This window comes from Canis lupus, chromosome 37, assembly GCF_011100685.1.
Source record: "Canis lupus familiaris isolate Mischka breed German Shepherd chromosome 37, alternate assembly UU_Cfam_GSD_1.0, whole genome shotgun sequence".
Taxonomy (NCBI): domain Eukaryota; kingdom Metazoa; phylum Chordata; class Mammalia; order Carnivora; family Canidae; genus Canis; species Canis lupus.
In genome coordinates, this window is record NC_049258.1 from 15,448,384 (window position 1) to 15,469,991 (window position 21,608).

At 42.2% G+C, this 21,608-nt stretch overlaps 1 protein-coding gene across 6 annotated transcripts in view; it reads right to left on the reverse strand.

The window, feature by feature from the left end:
• Positions 1 to 21,608, reverse strand: part of KLF7 (Kruppel like factor 7) — a 95,349-nt gene that overhangs the window by 72,168 nt on the left and 1,573 nt on the right. For 4 of the 6 annotated variants that reach the window (XR_005385288.1, XM_038585553.1, XM_038585549.1 and 1 more), the window contains exon 1: positions 20,977 to 21,553. Coding sequence is in view for 5 of the 6 variants with exons in the window: in XM_038585553.1 (XP_038441481.1) it covers positions 20,977 to 21,078 (102 nt within the window). In the remaining variant the exon portion in view is untranslated. Of the gene's footprint in view, positions 1 to 20,976; positions 21,556 to 21,608 lie in introns of those variants that run through there. The other 2 variants (XM_038585551.1, XM_038585552.1) reach the window with 2 other exon arrangements.

The following is a 21,608-nucleotide window of genomic DNA, read 5'->3' on the forward strand; positions in this document are numbered from 1 at the left end:
TAAGTATATCAGTGAGTATAATAGACATTTTCATTCTCTTTTTCTCATTTACACAGAAGATAATTGGCTTTTCATTTTAAAAAGCCATGAGACCCCAATTGCAAAGAGACTGAGGTGGGGGAGGACTAAATTCCTTCTAGCTTGCCTCCCTACCCTCAACCATAGCTCCTTCCACCCCCTACTTTACTAGGCATTTCCTCCCCCCATACCCACCCCCATTTCCTCAGAGGAAGTGTCTCAAAGAAACCAAGCCATCACTGGATAACTGTATAAGACGTTGCCATTGAGGTAAGCTGGGTGGAAGGTGAAGGGACTCTAGCATTTTTGTAACTTACTGCTGAGTCTATAATTATTTCAAAATAAAAAGTATTTTTAAAGACAGAAAATAAGTTAGTGCTTGATGGGGAAAAGCCACAGCAGAGGAACCCTAAAGCAGGTAGAGAAGGAAGAAGCAACAATAACCAAGTTCCTGGAAACATAATGTGCTGAAGGCCAACATCAGTCCCTGGCCTCTGCTGTTTGCATGGTGTCCACTGGCCAGTGCTGCAGATCAGCTGGCTCTTGAAATGTTTTAGGACTGGTTTGATTTTCTTTAAGGGATAAAACAACGTTTTCCAATCAAACTATTTGTTGTGAACTTGGGAATGCTACCACTAGATTCAAAGCATTTTGTGTTATTTTTCTTTTAGGAGTCGAGTATGTTTCTATCCTCTTTTTAAAAATCAAAACTAAATCTTAAAAATACATAAATATTTAATTTTGCAGAGAAAGGTATGGCTCTCCAGATGGGGAGTCCATCCACTTCATGATCTCAGGCATTTTATGGCCATACTTCCCTGCAAATCACACTGATGGCAAAAACCCAACTGCATACTCAAGTGTTTTGTCACATTCCTGACCCCAGAATCAAATTTCTCACATTAGAGGTTGAGACAAAAAGGGATGTCCTGATAAATCCCTACAGAAGTGGGTTGAGAGGCTGACACTCCTGTCCCTCTTCATCTCCACTTTTCCTTGAGAATCTGGAGCCAGAGCAAACTGGAAGCTGTGAGCTTCAGGGACCTCATTCCACTCTACCTACAGTGAGGGGAGAGCTGTGTCTGACCCAGCAGACAGAGCAAGAGAGATCCATGCCAAGCCACCACACTAGCTGTTCCCCCAGGGCCATCCCAGGTGCAAACTTCCGCTTCTAATGAATATAGAAAGACAGAGTCACTCAACCCCAAAAGAGAGATGAACTAAACTCTGGTAGCCCCTCACAGAGATCCAGAAGTGCCTTCATTTTCAACCAGTGTTCCAGGTAAGGCAGTATGAGAGTAGACCTTTGGACCTGATACCCTAGCCTCCTAAGTCCTCATCAAATATGGTGTCTGTCTTAAGTGGCATGGAGACCTGAGTATCCTGACCTGAGTCAGTGTGGTCCTGTCAGAGAGATCAACCTCCCTTCTTATCTACGATTACGTCCTACTAGGGTTGCCCTAGGTTGAGATAAGAGTTCATGTCCCAGACAGCACACATGGTGCTCTGTCGCTCCAATCCTTATGTGACGTAAACTGGGTTTCCCTGGAAGTCAAGCTAAGAGGCTATGTATGGTAAGTCTAGGACTTCCTATCCAGGTAAGTCCCCATTTTCTTACATCTAACAACATGTGACAGTACATTGTTAATGAGTCATTTTAACCACACAGATTTCCACTTTCAGAAGCAAACTGTCTCCAGAATTCTCACTTCTACACAAACCACCCAAACTTCCTTCATCCCTGGGTACTAACACAGATACACACACAACTATTTCATACATGGTAAGATACTTTAATTTTTTAAATGTATCTAAAAAAATTAAGCCAAATATGTTTTCTATCCAGAAATTTTGACATGCTATAACTATAAAATAAGTTTATTTTTTCAAAATTTTTTGTAAAGGCTAACACACACACAAAGAAATCAGAGTTTTATGTCCCTACTTTTAGACAACCAGTAGGAAAAGTTTTTCCAGTACTATGAGTAAGGCACACATAAAAGCCCTATTTGAACAAATAAGCTACTATATTTCGGCTCAGAAAACTGAACAGAATATCCTGAGGAAGAAAGGGGTCAACAAGAAGTGCTAGTTTAAAGGCTTTAAACAAAAAGCCTTTCCTACCACATAATAGAAAACATAACATTTGTATGTTATAGCATGTGGAGAGTTTATAAAGTCAGGTTTCAACATCCATATATCATTTGATTATGACAATCCGGTTATAATCCCCACATTGCAGATGGGAAAATGCAGTTTAACAATTTGGTGAGGTTGGTGAAATTCAAACCCACTAGAAGCAAACAGACCTTGGGTTACTTCTCTTCCCTGACTACTCCCAGTCTCTCTCTGGCAGGTGTTCCTTAAGTACCAGGGCCAAGGACAGGGGACCCTTGATCCCTTCCCTCAAGTCAGACAGACCAATGTAACACCATCACTGCTTCACCTTGTCTTCTTTCCTGCACCCTGAGTCCTCCCCCTTGCTTTGTGAGGCTCTTTTCCTCCCCTCCTCTGGAGGCCCGTGCTCCTTCCCCCTCAGACTTCTTTCTGAGTAGGGCGAAGGCTTTCCCTTGAATTTTGTTTCCCTGAGGGCCCTTCTCTCCCAGAAATAAATATCTCCCAGAATATCCTGGAAGCAAAACTTCCAAACTTCCTTTTACTTCCTTTATTCACTCTTGCTCAGGAAAGTAAGTATTTCGTGATAATGGGTGGAAAAAGAGGTGGAAGGAATGGGATGGGATGGGAAGGGAAGGGAAGGGAAGGAGGGAAGAGAGGAAGTCATGGAAAGAGATGAGACAACAGAAGTGATAAGAGATCATCTTGGAACCGTCCTCTACATCTAATTCCTGGCTCCCTCCTCCGTAACCCCGCTCCGTCTCGTGCGCTCCTGCCTTTAATGGGAATTCTTCTTCTCTTCAGAGGATCTATTCTTGAAGGCCGAGACTGAGTTCATCCTATCCCACTGGCTTTCCGCATCTAACACATCCTCAAGGAAAGGAAGATTGTCTCTGCATTCACTCCTAAACCAAGAAGAGAAATAGGACAGTGCTCACTCATCTCTCTTCACCCTGACCCCTCCCTGGAGGACTTGACTCTATCCCCTGCCATGGGGAAAGCACCTTGGGGACAAGTAGACCTGGGGAATCCTGCTATTTTGTGGATCATACACTTTCCTGGATGGGTCGGCCCCTAAACTAGCAAGAGGTGGAGGCAAGACTAGGAAGCCGGAATGAAATGGCCCTTCCCAACTAACTGGGTCTAAATCCACCTTTATCAATGATAAACCTGATATATAACCTCTATCTCTCTGGTTCTTGTATCTATTTTCTCAAATACGTTAACGTTAGGGAGGGGAGAAGTGGTCTTCATTTACTGGCTGCACTAAAAGAACAGCAATTGTGCTAGAATTATAGACAGTTGTTAACAGTCCAAATTATTGATTCTCCCAAGAAGCTTGGTAATTTTTAAAGTAACATGTAAGACTTTTAAAAGAGTAACATATAACGAGGAAAACATAAGTGGCCCATTATTCCATCACCTGGATTGCTCTTTAAAAAACCAAAAAGTAATGAACATACGTGAAAGCAAAAACATTTAAATGGAACAGAAAGGGTATAAAAAGTAAAAATTTCCCTTTCCTCACTCCCCAACACCTTCTCTTCCTTCCCCCAAACTGTCAACAAGTACTTATATATATCCTTTTATTTGAAATGCTAAGTATATCAGTGAGTATAATAGACATTTTCATTCTCTTTTTTCTCATTTACACAGAAGATAATTGGCTTTTCATTTTAAAAGCCATGAGACCCCAATTGCAAAGAGACTGAGGTGGGGGAGGACTAAATTCCTTCTAGCTTGCCTCCCTACCCTCAACCATAGCTCCTTCCACCCCCTACTTTACTAGGCATTTCCTCCCCCCATACCCACCCCATTTCCTCAGAGGAAGTGTCTCAAAAGAAACCAAGCCATCACTGGATAACTGTATAAGACGTTGCCATTGAGGTAAGCTGGGTGGAAGGTGAAGGGACTCTAGCATTTTTGTAACTTACTGCTGAGTCTATAATTATTTCAAAATAAAAAGTATTTTTAAAGACAGAAAATAAGTTAGTGCTTGATGGGAAAAGCCACAGCAGAGGAACCCTAAAGCAGGTAGAGAAGGAAGAAGCAACAATAACCAAGTTCCTGGAAACATAATGTGCTGAAGGCCAACATCAGTCCCTGGCCTCTGCTGTTTGCATGGTGTCCACTGGCCAGTGCTGCAGATCAGCTGGCTCTTGAAATGTTTTAGGACTGGTTTGATTTTCTTTAAGGGATAAAACAACGTTTTCCAATCAAACTATTTGTTGTGAACTTGGGAATGCTACCACTAGATTCAAAGCATTTTGTGTTATTTTTCTTTTAGGAGTCGAGTATGTTTCTATCCTCTTTTTAAAAATCAAAACTAAATCTTAAAAATACATAAATATTTAATTTTGCAGAGAAAGGTATGGCTCTCCAGATGGGGAGTCCATCCACTTCATGATCTCAGGCATTTTATGGCCATACTTCCCTGCAAATCACACTGATGGCAAAAACCCAACTGCATACTCAAGTGTTTTGTCACATTCCTGACCCCAGAATCAAATTTCTCACATTAGAGGTTGAGACAAAAAGGGATGTCCTGATAAATCCCTACAGAAGTGGGTTGAGAGGCTGACACTCCTGTCCCTCTTCATCTCCACTTTTCCTTGAGAATCTGGAGCCAGAGCAAACTGGAAGCTGTGAGCTTCAGGGACCTCATTCCACTCTACCTACAGTGAGGGGAGAGCTGTGTCTGACCCAGCAGACAGAGCAAGAGAGATCCATGCCAAGCCACCACACTAGCTGTTCCCCCAGGGCCATCCCAGGTGCAAACTTCCGCTTCTAATGAATATAGAAAGACAGAGTCACTCAACCCCAAAAGAGAGATGAACTAAACTCTGGTAGCCCCTCACAGAGATCCAGAAGTGCCTTCATTTTCACCAGTGTTCCAGGTAAGGCAGTATGAGAGTAGACCTTTGGACCTGATACCCTAGCCTCCTAAGTCCTCATCAAATATGGTGTCTGTCTTAAGTGGCATGGAGACCTGAGTATCCTGACCTGAGTCAGTGTGGTCCTGTCAGAGAGATCAACCTCCCTTCTTATCTACGATTACGTCCTACTAGGGTTGCCCTAGGTTGAGATAAGAGTTCATGTCCCAGACAGCACACATGGTGCTCTGTCGCTCCAATCCTTATGTGACGTAAACTGGGTTTCCCTGGAAGTCAAGCTAAGAGGCTATGTATGGTAAGTCTAGGACTTCCTATCCAGGTAAGTCCCCATTTTCTTACATCTAACAACATGTGACAGTACATTGTTAATGAGTCATTTTAACCACACAGATTTCCACTTTCAGAAGCAAACTGTCTCCAGAATTCTCACTTCTACACAAACCCCAAACTTCCTTCATCCCTGGGTACTAACACAGATACACACACAACTATTTCATACATGGTAAGATACTTTAATTTTTTAAATGTATCTAAAAAAATTAAGCCAAATATGTTTTCTATCCAGAAATTTTGACATGCTATAACTATAAAATAAGTTTATTTTTTCAAAATTTTTTGTAAAGGCTAACACACACACAAAGAAATCAGAGTTTTATGTCCCTACTTTTAGACAACCAGTAGGAAAAGTTTTTCCAAGTACTATGAGTAAGGCACACATAAAAGCCCTATTTGAACAAATAAGCTACTATATTTCTGCTCAGAAAACTGAACAGAAATCATGAGGAAGAAAGTCAACAAGAAGTGCTAGTTTAAGGCTTTAAACAAAAGCCTTTCCTACCACAGAATAGAAAACATTAACATTGTATGTATAGCATGTGAGAGTTTATAAGTCAGTTTCACATCCATATATCATTTGATTATGACAATCCTGTTATAATCCCCACATTGCAGATGGGAAAATGCAGTTTAACAATTTGTCGTAGTTTATATTTACAAAGTCAGGATAAAATTCCAGGTTTTCTCACTCCAAATCCCTTAAACATTCTATCACACTAGTATTTCCCAAACTTCATTTTCATTCCACCTTTATGTATTTTTACCAAATCAGCATTCCATTTGTACAATCGTTTCCCTATCATTTTCTTTTTTAATTGCCTTAGGCATTATGTATTAAGGATGCATACATTTTAAAATACTTTTCCTATAAATGTCCATCCATAAAAGATAACCATAAAATTAAAAACAACAAAACCAACCTGATACTAACTTTTAGCTGGATGTTTGCCTACCAAAAGCTCTGGGTCTGAGATCTCTCTTTATGAGAAGAAGAGGAAGAGGAGGCGGGGGAGGAGGAGGAGGAAAAGGAGGAGAAGGGAAGAGAGAAAATGAGAAAGCAAAAAAGTAAAAAGAGAAGATGGAGAAGGAAGGAAGAAAAGGTGTTGGAGACATATTAACACAAAGCTGAGTCTTTCTCCTTGATTTAATCACAAGGATTAAAAAAGAAGAAAAGGGGAAAATACTGCCTCCCATGGTCGTTTGTTATTATTTAACACCATACTCTTAAAGCTTGAGAATTGCAGCCCACTCTTTAAGAGGCATTACCTTGAGCCATGCTGCACCATGCATTGTGTTAACATGAGAATGCATTTAAACTATTGAAAAGGAGATCACAATTCTTGAAGGTCCAATACTGGCTTGGACTTAAATAATGATCTCTAAGGCTTCAGCAGTTTATCTGCAAATTGAGGAGGAGGAAGAGGGATTGCAGCAAGGCATTCAATGGTCTTCAAACTCTAATATTTGTAAAATTCTAGTCTCTATGAATAGGGAGCATAAAGAAGAGACGCAAGATGCAAAAGCAAGAAGAAAAAGTAGTCAGACACAACTTGGGTAGGGAGACAAAGATTTTTTTGCATTCTGCTTCTCTTTCAATAAGAATACTGTGTAAGGACATTTTAAGTCCACATAATGTCTGCCTTGCCCTTCCTTCCTTCCTACTTTCCTTCCTTCTTTCCTTCCTTCCTTCTTTTATTCCTTCCTTCCTTTTTTCCTTCCTTCCTTGCCTTCTTTCCTTCCTTGAAATATGTTTTCAGAAATATTTTAATGGTAGCTAATTCACAAAGTAAAATAAGTAGTTATAAGTTTAAAAGTAATTAATATGTATGTTAACAAGATGATGACCCTGGACCTTTACTTAGCATTCAGAAGCTTTTAAAAAGAAAATAAAGGAAAAGGAATTGGAGATTGGAGAAGAGAAGGAGGAACCCCCAACATCAAGTATTTCAAAGGAATGGGTTTTTGAAATAGAAAAGAATGACTCTGAAATTCACCATCTGGCCAACCTAAGTGATATCCCTAGTAATATAAGGGAGCCAATATAAAATAATAAATTTTTTTAAATACCTCTAATGTGGAACAGCATTCTGAAAGCATTAGAAAATGGAGGCCAAGTGCTTGCTGGCAGTATTTGCATGCCAAGAGTAGGAAAAAAGCAAATTACTTGAATCTCAGGAAAGTACTTTATTATAATGCCCTGGAGTTCTTCACACAGAAAGCATCACTTCGTCAGTGAAACAAATCATATAAAATCCACCTCAACAAAAATTAGCAATTAAAGCTGTTAATGGGATTCTGTACAACATGCCTCTATGTCAGACTAAGAAACTTCACAATTTATGTGTTTTTCTTCCCCAAAAAGGAGTTTTTCCCACCACTGACCAGTTAAGAATTACAAAAGAAACCCTGACAATAGCAGCCATTTGGTAATAAGGTCTATCTGACCAGAAAATATTTTTTGTTTGGTATTGTCCCATTTTGCTCTCACTTAGACCAAAAAGAGGCTGCATGCACAGGAAACTCAGTTTCCAAATTGGAAAATGTTGCAAATACCAATAAGGAATGAACATGCTCTGGAGCAACTGCTCAGCCCAGGCAGGAAGAGGGGTAAACCAGATGGTCTTTTCCATCCCAGATTTTGAAGATCTACAACAGAACCTGGATGACTAGGAGAAATTCAGATGCAATTTGGAAGCTCCTCTATAAAACAGAATTCCAAACAAAGACATTCAACAAGGCAGAGAAATTTAAGATTCAATAAAAATGAATTCTGGGTTAGAGTAGAAAGCAATCCAGTTTGAGAATGGGTGGAGAAATAAAGGTTGTTCCCAAATCATAGCATTTTCAAGGGGCAAGTGTGTTAGAGAGCTGCCAGTCAAGGGGTCATAAATTCAAATGCATGCTCACCAGGTTAGAGATCAAAAATGAAGTTAGGTAGAAATAATGGGACAAGGTTAACTGACAACTGCATAATCTATCTAAAAACATTCAAATTAAAAAGAAAATTGAATTATGTATGCTGGCCAAATAAAACACCTCTTCAAGCCAGTTCAGCCGAGGAGCTTCCTGTGTCTCTGATAATCTAACTTTTCCTAGTTCTACCCTAAGGTAAGCTCTACCCATAAGGAAAGAGTCACATCATTTGATGATGAGCACCAAAATGGTAGGATTACATTATACACTGAGACGATACTAAACAGAAAAAAATAAATGATATTAAAGCAAAAGTCCTCTGCATGTCTTTGGTTCAGGTATACTAAGTTCACATGGAGAACAAATTACCATCTAGTTAAACACAAAGAGAACTGGGGAAGATGTATGTAGAGAAAGGTTGTAAAATCAAAACAAAACAGAAAAAAAAGTTAAGTAGTCAGAGTCAGATAGTTACACCTGTAGTTAAATTTGTCACAATGGCCCTGGATTAGATTTGGCAGATGGAGTTCCTGTCTTCCATTTTCCAGGCAGAAAAAGCGGGGGGGTACTTAGAGCCCTGACAGCTTGGTTTTTAAATACAATTTTTTTAAAGTTACATGTTCAAGTTTCCTTCTAGATACTTCTCAAGAGCAATAGAAGAAAAATCCTTTCCATTCCTGATACTGGTTAATGTATGTTTTTGTTTTTGTTTTTGTTTTTTAATAGTGTTAAGTTTAGGATTTTTTTTAAAGTGAAATTCCAGGAAAAAGATCTCATTGATATGTTAAGTGAAGTCTTCCCAGGAAATCTATGAAGTGGGGAGAAGGATGAAGACACTTTCCCTCGGGATAGCTTGAAGCAGGCTAGACAAGAACTGGAAATGTTCATTCAGGGAGCCCCCTCCTGCCAGCCACGGGGACCCTTCGTCCCTGGTTTCTACGCATCTAAGAAAACACAAATATACACACTCCTCAGAAGGAGTCTGCTCACAGGGCTGGCATTTCTGAAATAAATCTCTCCATAGGTGCTGGGCTAAACCCTCAATATGAGGAAATGATCTTGGAGTTTTATAGCGGCATATGCATGATTCTCCCCCTCCCCCATAAAACACCCAACACGAACAACCACATCAAATTATTGCTTTTCAGAGGCCAATTCAAAAACGCCCTACTTTATCACAGAAAGAATATTCCTTGTATATGTGAGTGCTTCCATTATGTCTTATTTGAAGGAGGAAAATGAAATAAAAATCCTATCTGAGATATTTATAGATCTCATAAAACCTGATTCACTCTCATAAGCTGCTGTAAGCTCAGTCATCAGGTAAGGCAGAAATGGCAGGTGTAGTAACCAGCACTGTATTATGTTATATATGCCTAATTCTGGCTCTTAAAAAAAAATAACCACATGCTGGAAAAACTTAAGAGAAGTAAGTCATAAGACTGGAAAGAAGGAAAGGGGAATGGGTTGGAAATGTGTATGAGCAGGCCAGCCAAATTCCAACATGTCACATAGGCCCAGTTTCAGAGGACAATGGGTATTGCTAGGCTTTCCCCAGTTCTAAGTACAAGTGACTTCATAAGAGCTTCCTCTTTAGGATGAATAAAGGATACCATGCCCAATGCCCAGACCTCTCTCTTGCCCTGTCTTCCATCAGTCATCTTCTTAGACACTCCAGGATCCCTGGTGTCACAGATCAGTAATACCATTTATAAAAAGAGCATTGTGCCGCTTTGCACTGCTATTGAAGAAAGGCAAGATAGCTGAAAATGGAGAAGGAACAAGCATTTGTTAAGTGGATGCTAAATGCCAAACGTTGGGCCAGAGATCTAACATGCCTGCCCTTATGTCGGCATTATTAACTCAATTCCACAAATGATAAAATGAGGCTAGAGACACTGACTGTCTCAAGGTTTTAGCTCTCCCTTATTCCAAAACCTCCATGTAATTTGACTACCACCAAACACTGTGACCTGAAGGAGATACAGCATAGTCCAGTCTTTTCACAGATGAGAGAACCAAGCCCTAGGAAGAAGACAGACCAGAGGATTGTTCAAATCTATACAGGTCCATAGTTGCCAGGCGATGACCTTTAGCTTCTGCCCTTGTGTCTCCTATCTCACCAACCATCAGTAAAAATATTAAAAATTCAGAGTGTTGAACAGACTGCCTGGGTTTGGATCCTGGCTCAATCACTTTCAAGCTGTGTGACTTTCAAGCCATTTAATACTTCTCCAACCTCAATGTCTCCATCTGTAAAATTGAGATATGTGGAATCTGTATCTCACAGGGTTGGGAGGATTAAATGAAATGCTGCATATGAGGTGTTCAAATGAGATCATCTTCAGGGAGTATTTGATATATGTTAGATATTATTATAATGCTTATTACAAAGACAGGAAGAGTCACCAAGTGGAAAGAGGGAAGAGGAAAGTGTGTTCCACCACTAGTTTTGCAACTCATTTGCTTTGCAGCTATGAGAAGACAACTTGCTTAATCTTCCCCTGCTTCAATTTTCTCACCTCCGAATGGGAAATTCTGTAATAGCTGCCTGGTCCTTAGTTACAGAAAGAATGTGCTAATGACAAGAGACCATGAGCAAAACACCCTGAGCCCTTCTGAACAAATGCTTAATAGAGATGCTTGTTAGACTCTCCCAAGCAAATAGGAAAATTCCCATCACGGAGGAAATGATCTCTTGGTCCAAACTAAAAAAAAAGCAAGAACCCTCAAGTAGAGAGGCAAATGCACAGGTAAGGGCTGAACAATCTTAGAACATAGAAGCGAAGCCAGCGACTCACTTTGCCATTTAGCGCCATATCGGGTGGCTCACAGGAGAGTCAGCTCTACCTAGGGCCTCCTCACAGCAGACACCTTCTCCCACCATAGGCAGGAACTGTGCTCCATTAACAGGGTCTACAGTGGCCATCTGAACAAACACCAAAAGCACAAAAGGTATGTGGTGGGGGGAATCTATTTCCACTCCTTTGTACGCTGACAAATTTGCCGCCTCTCCAAAAATAAGAGCCAGCACTAGGACCACTCCATTGAATTCCTGCTAACTGAGCTCCGGAAGGTGAGCCTGCGAGCAGGGTCAGGAGCACACAGGCACTCCCTTGCACAGCAATTGCTCCACAGCTAATTGCCGTTTTCACAGCTGGGTTGAGCTTTCCAAAAGGCATCCTTCAACCCTAAGCTCTGAGCTCCTCTCATGATGTTCTTTCTTGCCAACCATACCCCCATCAAAGACAGTTTATAGATAAAAGGATGTAGCTACAGTACATACATTTTTGCAAACATCACAGTGTGATATAGAGGCATTTCTAAGGCTTCTTTGTGAAGATCACCACATGCCACGGTCATTACCACAAGAGCTAAGCCTTCTACGGACAAGGAGGCAGCCTCCTTGCCTGAATGTCCTCAGTGGCAATTCTTCCACAGTTTATTTTCACTTCGCTTACTAGAAACATGGGTCCTTTGAAACCCTTTATAAACAGAGTCTACTTCCAAACAGTGAGGTCAGTAAGAAATATGGAGAGCTGCTACTTAATGCCTATCTGGCATCATCCAACAGATGTTCATGCATGCATCCATCCCTTTAAAACCACAGAGCAGGCTGAGGTAAGTGGAAACTCATGGTCGAGGGCCTGCCGAGAATGAATCATTTGAAGCACGGCATGGCTGCAGTTGAATGCCCAACACCACAAAGGTACCAGAAATGGAATTTGACCAGGTTAAGCAAACCTCTAGTGGGTCACAGGAATGTGGGCCAAATGGGACTGCATTTGACACTTTAAGGCGAGGGAAAGCAAAACAAGAAGGATGAAACAACGCTTGGGCTGTCGCTATTAACCAATGAGCTGGACGAAGTGCATCCACCAGCACCGTCCTGCTTTATTCTAAATCTCTGTTACACTTAGACTCCAACTTACACTGGAAAGCAGATATTTCCATATAAGCAGCAGGCACTTGCAACTCTGATATATCTGATATTAACTCTCCATAGCTTAATGGCTCAAAGCCTTGGCTGAATATTGAAATCACCTAGAAGCTTTAAAAAACACTGATGCCTGGATTCCACCTAAAGGGATACTTATTTGATTGGTCTAGGGTACAGCCATGGGAATCATTGCTGCAGACATAGTCAAAACTCACCATCATATCATAATCCCTACCTATCTATTGAATGCCTACTGTGTACAAGGCTCTCTATGAGACTGAAAGGTTACATATTTAAAGTTGATTATCAAAATTATAACCAAGGCATTGATTTTGCTCTAAACCAAATAACCTAACTGGAAAAACAAGTCAACAGAAAAGAAAAAGAAAGAAAGGAAGAAAGGAAAGCTGTACTATAAGACAAAACTAAAAAGCATCATGAAAAATTAAAAAGTCTACACAAGAGTGTGGAAATAGTAGCAATTACTATCAGCCAAGAGAAGGGAAAGGCATTTCCTGGAAGATGTGGCAACCATCTGAAAGTTAAAAGATGGGTAGAATTTGGACAAACAGGATCAGAGGAGAAGAGGGAAGAAGAAGGAAAGGCTGAAGAAAATGACAGAAATAAAGACAGAAGCAGGAAAAGCACAGTGATCCAATTTAGATGGCATTTACTGCACATAAAAGAGGGAACTGTGACTATTACCCAGGCGGAGTGTTGGAACATCTTAGAACGTCCTGACTCTTAGAACTTTGGTCTCATTCTATGTGCAACAGGGAGACATCAACAGCTTGAAAACACAGTGATGGAGGTAGAAGGTCAGTCCAGGGGAGGTGTCAGGGGCTGCCCTGGGGAATGGCAGAGGGAGCCAGAAGTTGAAGGCCATGGTGAAGTACTGCATGGGCCAAATCAGTGGGATTTTCTACCTGACTGGGTGCAAGAGAAAAGAGGAGCCAAAGACGACTAGAGCTTCAAACCTAGATCACAAGAAGAAAGGTCATCTCGATAAAAGAAACTGGGCAGCCAGAAAAGAGGAAAGAAGTTGTTGAGTTCAAGCTTTGGGACATATTTAGCCAAGGTGACCATGGGACAACCCCAAAGCCTTTATTGTCAGTCCCACATTTTTAATACAAAATGGGGCCTGAAATTCTGGCAAACATCTGGATTTGGAGATGCAGGATACACCTTTGAGGATATAAAGACATCTCCATTTGGAGAGGAAACTGCAACTTCTAAGATCATAGAGGTGAAACAGACAGTGAAATGAGTTCCCACAGAGAATTCTCTCCATGATAACTCCCCAAGATTGGGTAAAGAAGGACAAAAATCACCAGGCAAAGGGGTGAAGAGCACCCTACATTTCCCTTCTCAGAGGCACACTGGACTTAGGCCCACTTCATCCACCAGCACCAAAAGGACATTTTGAAAAGCTCACAGAAGTTAACTTTCTTCCCAACTGCTTATCTCAATATGTAGCTTTTTTTTAATTTAAATTTGTAAAATATTACAACCTTACTGCCCATACAACCTGCTCCAGAAATTTTTTTAAATTTCAAAATATTTTTTTCCTGAATTGGCACATGATTGCTGTTACACTTTGATGCAGTCCCTTGGTTGGCAAGGTGTCAGAGACAAAGCCATTTCACATTTAATGCTTTCTAACATAGAACCCCAGTTCTATGATCCATCTCAACCCCCTACTGTATATGTCATGCACCCTCCTTACTCCCACTCCACTTGTTATTATTTAAGTGACAGACCTTATCGAAATAAAACTAGAGTTGTAATTGGGGGCTTTTGTTTTTTTCAGGATAGTGTACATTTTCCAGGTTACCACAAATTATTATACAAGTTGAAAAGGGATTAAATCATACTCATAAACCTTCACCAAGATATTCAATAGCTTGGTTTAAGTCTTGGACAATTCCAAAATCCCATGTACTAGGAGTGTTTTAAGTAAAAAAAAAGGGGGGGGGGAGGGTTCTTGTTCCCTTTAAGGGGAAGGAGGGAAAGAGAGAGGAGGTAAGAATGAGAAATGAAAAAGTATACTCAGTGTAACAAAAAGCAAGTAAACTGATGTGGGCATCCAAAAGAGTCCTGAGCCCTGGAAAAACCATCAGTGTTAACAACAGCTATATGACCTTGGAGGTTTCAGTGTTTCATCTGCTTTAACAACCGCTTGGTCAAACACCAGCGTTTTAGAACTGAAGAAACCAAGACCCTTTTCAGGATTTGAAATTCCAAGATTCTATGTTCCTAAGTTTAGTACAAGGCCTGAGGCCTGACTTTCAATATGACCCTCAGGAAATGTCAATAAACCCATATTCAGAAATAGATATCACATGTGGCTCTACATTAATTATTTTAATTATCTCTAATCATTTCCGAATGACACAGACATGGATGCTGCTTCCTGGCCATTATGGACATGTGTATTCACACTGTATATTCATCTGCCCCAAAAGGGCCACCAGCCCCAACATGCCATTGGCTAAAAGAGCAAAGAGACTTAGTAAATCTCAAGCATGTTTTATAAACAAGGTTGTGGCAAAGTGGGTAAGTCCAGGCAGGCACAGATCAGTGTTCAAAAATCACAGGACTTACATTTTTTTTCTTTTTTTTTGGCAATTACACTCTGATTCTGTATCACTTAATTTTGAACATGCTTATTACTCTCCCCTACTGGAGTCAAGGGCAAAATCCGTATCTGCATCACCCAAAGAGTATTTTTGCACATAACCAGAATTAAGGAATGAAGTATTTACTGTGAAGTATTTTCCACATTTTAATATAAACAAAGGAAATCTCACAAGGTGTGACCGACCGCATCTACCAGCTCAATCAGGAATGGTATCGCTATGAAATCAGAAGTCACTTGCAGCTCAAACAGGCTGCCACTAGACCCATATTCCACGGCTGCTGCTGACCCTTGGCTCTAATATCAAGATACCACACGTGGTGGAGAGGGCTGCTGGAAGCTGCTCTAATGGAGGGAGAAATGGACACAACACACTTAGCAAGACACTTAGCAAATTCTCCATCACGCCAAAATACCAAGTGAGGAAAACAAAAAGGACTCAAGGCAGTAGAAATAATTCTCCAAATCAGCAGCTTGCGGATAAAGGCAAACAAGATCATGATCATTTTTAGGTAAACGCATGTCCTGGTAATGGCGATACTTCATTTATTTTGGGAACTCTTAAACTAAATTGAAAAAGGAGGGTTTCTCAGGTGGATGTTCCTGGGTAAGCACAAAACAGAACAGGATGCAGGAGTGTTTCTTCACTTGCCCATGTTACATGTAACATTAATGATTAGATACTGAAAATTGTTCCACCGACTTTAAACCATTAGCAGTTGTAGAGCTTCCTAATCACTGTACTTGTTAAGATTCAGCAGTTTGGGTTAAAACATTTCTACTTGTTTATGCTAAGTAAGCATTCAGATGATTCAGGAAAACAAAGGGGTTTATTTGTAGAGAGACTAACTCTCCACCCCTCACTCTTCTGGCACCACTCAGGTTAAACTGGGGAGCTGTCCTAAACTTTCAGCAAATCCCAATTCCAACATACATGCTAACTGATATACTGAGTGCAACCAGAATCACAGAGACGTTCTCTGCGTTGGCCAGTCACAGGGTCCAGAATAGGTGAGGAGAAAACACACAGACACACACACACACACACAAAAGCAACCCTTGCACACTACTACAAACTGCAGAGACGGGGCATCAGCAATTCCAGTTGGGGCTGGCCAGAGTAAACTGTATCCTTTACGCAATGGGCACAGAGTGATTAAAGAATACTGCAATGCCTTCTTGTACTCAAAAAGTTAAAAACAAGAATTCTCTAAAGGGAAAAGAATCTAAAGATTTATAAGAGTGGCTACTAAAAGGCCCATTAGGACCCTCTCTAAACTCTTACCATTTAAGTGGAGAGGCAAATAGCCCCCACTGGCATTTATATTTAGAATGGGCTGGAAGGGAGGAAGAGCCCACATCTGAACACGGAAGGTCTCTGACATACCCATACATAAATCATTTCAGGGTGAGGCTGTCACAGTGCATCTTCTGCCCTGCCCTTTAACTGGATTGGACCCCAACATCCTATTCTCCTCAGGGTAGGGAGTGGGGGGTGGGAGTTTCACAGAGAACAAAGAAGTCACCACTTCTTTTATCCCCCCACGAGAGACAGATGTAGTAAAAACATCTGCAGTGTAACAGCCACTCACTTTAAAATACCAAACTGCAAACAGGTAGACCGAATGATCATGTTTGTGAGCCCCTAAATCTACACAAAGATGTAGCTATTAAAAAGAACATGGAAACGAGTCTATTAAAGAAAGGCTAAGTGTGTGATTGATTGCATTCACATGTGCTTTCATTTGTAAAGCTACATGTATTTAGTGATTGCATCCTTACATAGAAAATCTGAATAACGGGACAGTTTTCATTTTTTTTTTCATCTACCAAGTCACTGTTTCAAATAAAAAAAAAAATTCTGGTAACTGAAGAGCACACAAATAACATACAAAAAAAAAAAAAAAAGCCAGCTATTTTATCCTCTCAGTGTGGTTAGCAAGGCTCCTTTGTGTCTCCAAATTTCCCTGGGTGGTGCTGTTGCCAAGAAATTCTAATTCATGACAAGGTTTTCTGCAAATTGGGGACAGAGGCAAACCTGCAGATGCAGGGACCCTATAGTTTGCTTTGTCTTTCTGGCTGAGACAGCACCTGGCTGCTCAGGCCTGTAGAAGGCAGTGCAAAGGCAAGATCACCATAAAGAGGAAGAAGCAGTGTAGCTCACAGAACAAATCCCATCCCTTGTATCATGAGGCTGTTCTTGGAAGGCAACCATTTTTGTAGGTTGTCCCCTAGAGATGCCTCATATCAAAGGCCCTTGTAAAAAGCGTTCCAGGGTGCCTGAAACAAAGATGAAATTGCAGTGTTATGGGGACACTTTAGTTGGTACAGTAGCCAAGTATGCCATTAGTTTAAAACAATGGGGGAGTGGGGGAGGAGGGAGGAATGTTCTATGATTTATTTATTTGTTTCCAGTAGCAGTGGAAAATTTTCTCTGAGCAAAAAGGAGGCCTGAAACTGACCCCATCTGCCAATTATGAATCAGCATTAACAACAAGCATAATTCCATAAGAGTTTTCAAGTAAACATACCATGCTCCTCAATGGCATGAAGCAAAGCTAAATGCAAATAAGACTTAGAACTTCATTACTTGACCTCCACCCGTGAAACAGCAGGCTAGGTATACAAAATCTATCCAAATTCTTTGTAGCTTCTTGGAGAAAAATAACCAAGAGTATCATATCAAACCCTTTTTATTTTCCAAGTCAGGAAGGGGCCCAGAAAAATCATGATTTCTAGAACTGGCAACAAAACTCATGAATGTGTTTCCCTTTATCCGTCATCAAGTGGTACCCTATAAGCTACTCCGGCTTCTGTCCTACCTTTGACTTTTTTCTACTTATGCTCAGACAGCTCTTGGAAAATTTCCTGCAAGTTTCCAAAGAACTTAAGGCTGGTAGCCTTAAGAGTTGTGCGTCAGCTGAATTCCATAAAATAATAGACCACATAAGCACAGTGTAATTTACAGTTACATGACAGGCCGAGATGATGTTACTTTGGCCAAGTGCTTAAGTATGCAGTCAGAGCCCAGGAATGGAGAGCTGTTAATGTAGGATGTCCATCTGGATTTTAAAATTACATCGGCAATGCTTTTCAGAGTTGGAGCTGTATGTTGCTAAAGACATCATTGCCCAATGTCAAAATGGCACCCCTCCCCCCCGTGACAGGAGGACCCTCCCAAGATCACTGACTATTAAGGAGGACAGTTACCCCAGACTACAGTTTAAAATAAAATCCCCAAAGAGTCCATCCTTAATTTTCAAATGCACAGATGTTCTTGGGTTTATCATCCAAGCTATCCTTTCTCTACAAACCAAATCAGATTATTGGAATCTCTGTATTTTGCTCCTCAAGGCCAGGTACACTGTTCACTTTCAGAGAACATCTAATAATTGCTCCTCATCTGACCTCTAAAATCTGATTACCCCAGAGCATCAGGAAACTTCCTCCTGCCTGGGGTTCTTTGTGGCAATCTTCTTAAGCCATTTTGAGCAAAGGAGTCTCAAAATTTCACCATCTGATGGTTGATCTGGCCCCAACAGTTGTCTATAACCATCCCCCCTCCTTACACTCAGAAGCAGCAATGGGGGGTGGGGGGGCCGGGGAGGGTCAGGAGCGGGAGGAAGGAAGAGATGGAGGTTGGAGGTTTTGTCATCAGCATGAACTTAAGAGTCACAGTCACCTTTTGCGAGCAGTTGTGACTACGGAGCCCGGAGCAGAAAGCTCCTTGGAGTGATATCTTATTTAGGAGTGCTTCCCCACAAGTTATGTTTCGGTATGGACTGTGAGCACACCTCTCAAATAACTTGGCAAAGGGTTTTAAGGTAAGAGTAGTTGCCAGTTGGAGAGGGTTAAGGCAAGAAGTAAGGAGGGAGGTGTGTGTGGGGGGAGAGGGGGTTAGATTCCTTGGCCTGCAGATAGAAACTAAGATAGAGGTTCCTTGAGGGAGGCAAGTAGAGAGGGGGAAGGAGAGGAGGGGGAAGGAAAAGCACAGAAGGCTTCACTTCGGAGGAAACAATAGATCTAATACATCCCCTAATTACCAAACCAGTGATGTTTCTTTACAGATCCAGACTCTCTCCTGGATGGTCTAACCAGATCTAGAAAAGCAGGTTTCCTCTGGAGAGGCCTTCCCTAAAAGCAGGCTTTACTACTGTGAAAACTTGAACCAAAACAAAGTTGTGTGATTCATCAGGAGGGAACGCTGCAACAAATAAAGCCAACTTTCTTCCCTCCAACACTGCTTAACAGTTAGTCACAAACAAGGGCTGCCTTGGGCAGGCTGACTAAATCAACAGATTCCCTACCCTAACCTGTCTAGACAGTTGTTAATACGCAACCGGTTTGACACCAATGGGCTGACAATGTGAAATGAAAGCTATTTCGGAGAATGAAATGCTGGCCACATTTTGACTCCATTAGCACGTGTGAAATAAAAGGAGGAAAAGATCTAGGGAGACCCTTCACGAGACAGTCTCATCAGGGATGGGGGAAAGGATGCACCGAAGGAAGAAATGCCTTCCGCTAAAACCGCGTGAACTATGTGTGCACTCAGAGACAAAGTGGAGGGTCTGTGCCAGCATCCCTGGGCAGCAGCCGATGGTGGACACACAGACAGCAGAGGCCACAGCACCTGGAGGACAGCTCGCCGCCTCTGATCAGGGCAGAACAGCAACTAGTAACAAAGGTACAGTCAGAGGCTCAGCTTTGCCACTCTGCTCCCTCTGCCCAACGCCAAACCTCACTCGCTAGAGCAGCAACTGTTACATCCCAGCCTCAAGCTGGCAAATCCCGCTTTGGATCCCGGCAGAAGAAATTCAGCCGTTCATTAGCCTTAACAAGCTGCTGTCACTGAACGAAGTTACATGAGCAGCCACACACCAAGCCTCTCGCAGTCCTCCCCAAGGGCAGGCTGGTTTCTTCAAGATGGACTGTGCGAGTTCACACTTCCGATGTGCAAATCCAGACTGTCTTCTTGGACGTTCCATGCTGCACACTGGAGCATTTTTAAAGAATACCCATACCCCCCCCCCGCCCCCCACCCACCATCTTTCCTGCAGGGTGTCCCTTCGGCAGCTCCTAATCCTCGCTGAGAAAACGACTGGTTTCCGCAGCAGATCTAGCACTTTCCACTGACCAGCACTTTCTTTATTCCACTTCACAAAGCCCAGTGAACTTGTCACCAGACCCACTTTGCCCTCAGTGGGACGCCTAGCCAACTTGGCATCAGTGCCCTTCAGCATCATAGGAGTTTCTTAACTAGTCCTCTAAGACAAAGTCAGAGGCGTGGAAGCGCACACCACCCTTTGTCAGAGGCAGTGCCTTCTAACCAGGGAGGGACCCCAAACAGAAAAAAAAAGAAAAGAAAAACAAGGACACATACAGAGAGGCATTGCACTGGGGGAAATCCACAATGCATGGTCAGCCCCGAGACAGATGCATCTTCCCGTCCTCCTCCTAGACATCCTTGAGTATCTTTTGTCACGGGGCTCCTCTCCCTTCTGCCCACCTTGTCGTCTCAAAAATCAAGTTTCTATCTTTTATTGACACTCGCTGATTACTGGGGAAACACTCTGCTAGGCTCCTACCTCCTGACCCCCCATCTGACGGTCGCCAAGCACCAGTTGAAAAGAACTGGAGCTGATTTAAGGTACCAGTAGGTAGAACTGGAGCCTGTAGGGACGCAGTACCCTGTCATCAGTGGCTCATAAAGCCCCAGACCACCTTCCCACCCGGGTCCTCCGAACCCCAGAAGTTACGCAGGTCTGTGCTGGGGACAGTGAGCCCGACAACGTGTGCGCAAGGATGTGTGTTGGTGACTGAAACGCAGGCAGCTCACACCGGCTGCTCAGCTCAGCACACTAAGGGGTTAGAGGGTGGGTGGAGAGGTAAGCGCAGATGACTGTTTCCGAAAACATTTTAAACAACAAACAGCCAAAAAAAAAAAAAAAAAAAAAAAAAGCGGGGGGGGGGGGGGAAGAGAGAGAGAAAAGAATAATAAAACAAACAAACAAAACAAAAAACAAAACAAAAATTTTTTTCAACCCCCGAGCCCACACCAACGCAGCCCCTGCGTCTCCGCCGCCACCACACGATTTACACAAGTAATTTAAATCATTCACCTGCTGCCAGGTCTCCTCCAGGGATGGCAAAGCTGAGAAGTAGCCGGTGTCGTGGACAAGTTGTAGCTCCTGGAATATACTATAACTAGCCAACACGTCCATGCTGCTGCTGCCGGGCAAAACGGGAGGAGAAACCCTCCCCCGAACACAGTTGGGTCTGTTTGTTTGTCAGTCTGTCTGGCTCACCCCCCAAGAAGGCAGACATCCAGTGGCCCTTTTGTTTTGTTTTGTTTCAGTCAACTAAAAAGGAAAAAAAAAAAAAAATCAATGCAGGAGAGAGGAAGAGAGGAGGTGAGAGAGGAGAGAGTGAGTGGGGTGGATGGAGAGAGGCATCCAGCGTGTACAAGTGCAGACGGCTGCCAGGAAAAGGGGACTTCTCCACGGGAGTAACAATTCCCTTCCAGGGCTCTAATCACTCCAGCTCGTGGATCAGGAAGGGGGATGCAAACTCACTGACACGAAGCTGCCATCTATTTCTGCAGCGCTGTTCGCTCCTAATGCAATCTTTGCTCTTTATTTTGGGAGGTTGCATTTTTTTTTTCTCGCGATCGCTTCTCTCTCCCCCCCCTTCCCTTCCCTCCCCACCCCCCACCCCATCCTTGCTAGTTTGTAGTCTCTCCCCCCCTCCTTTT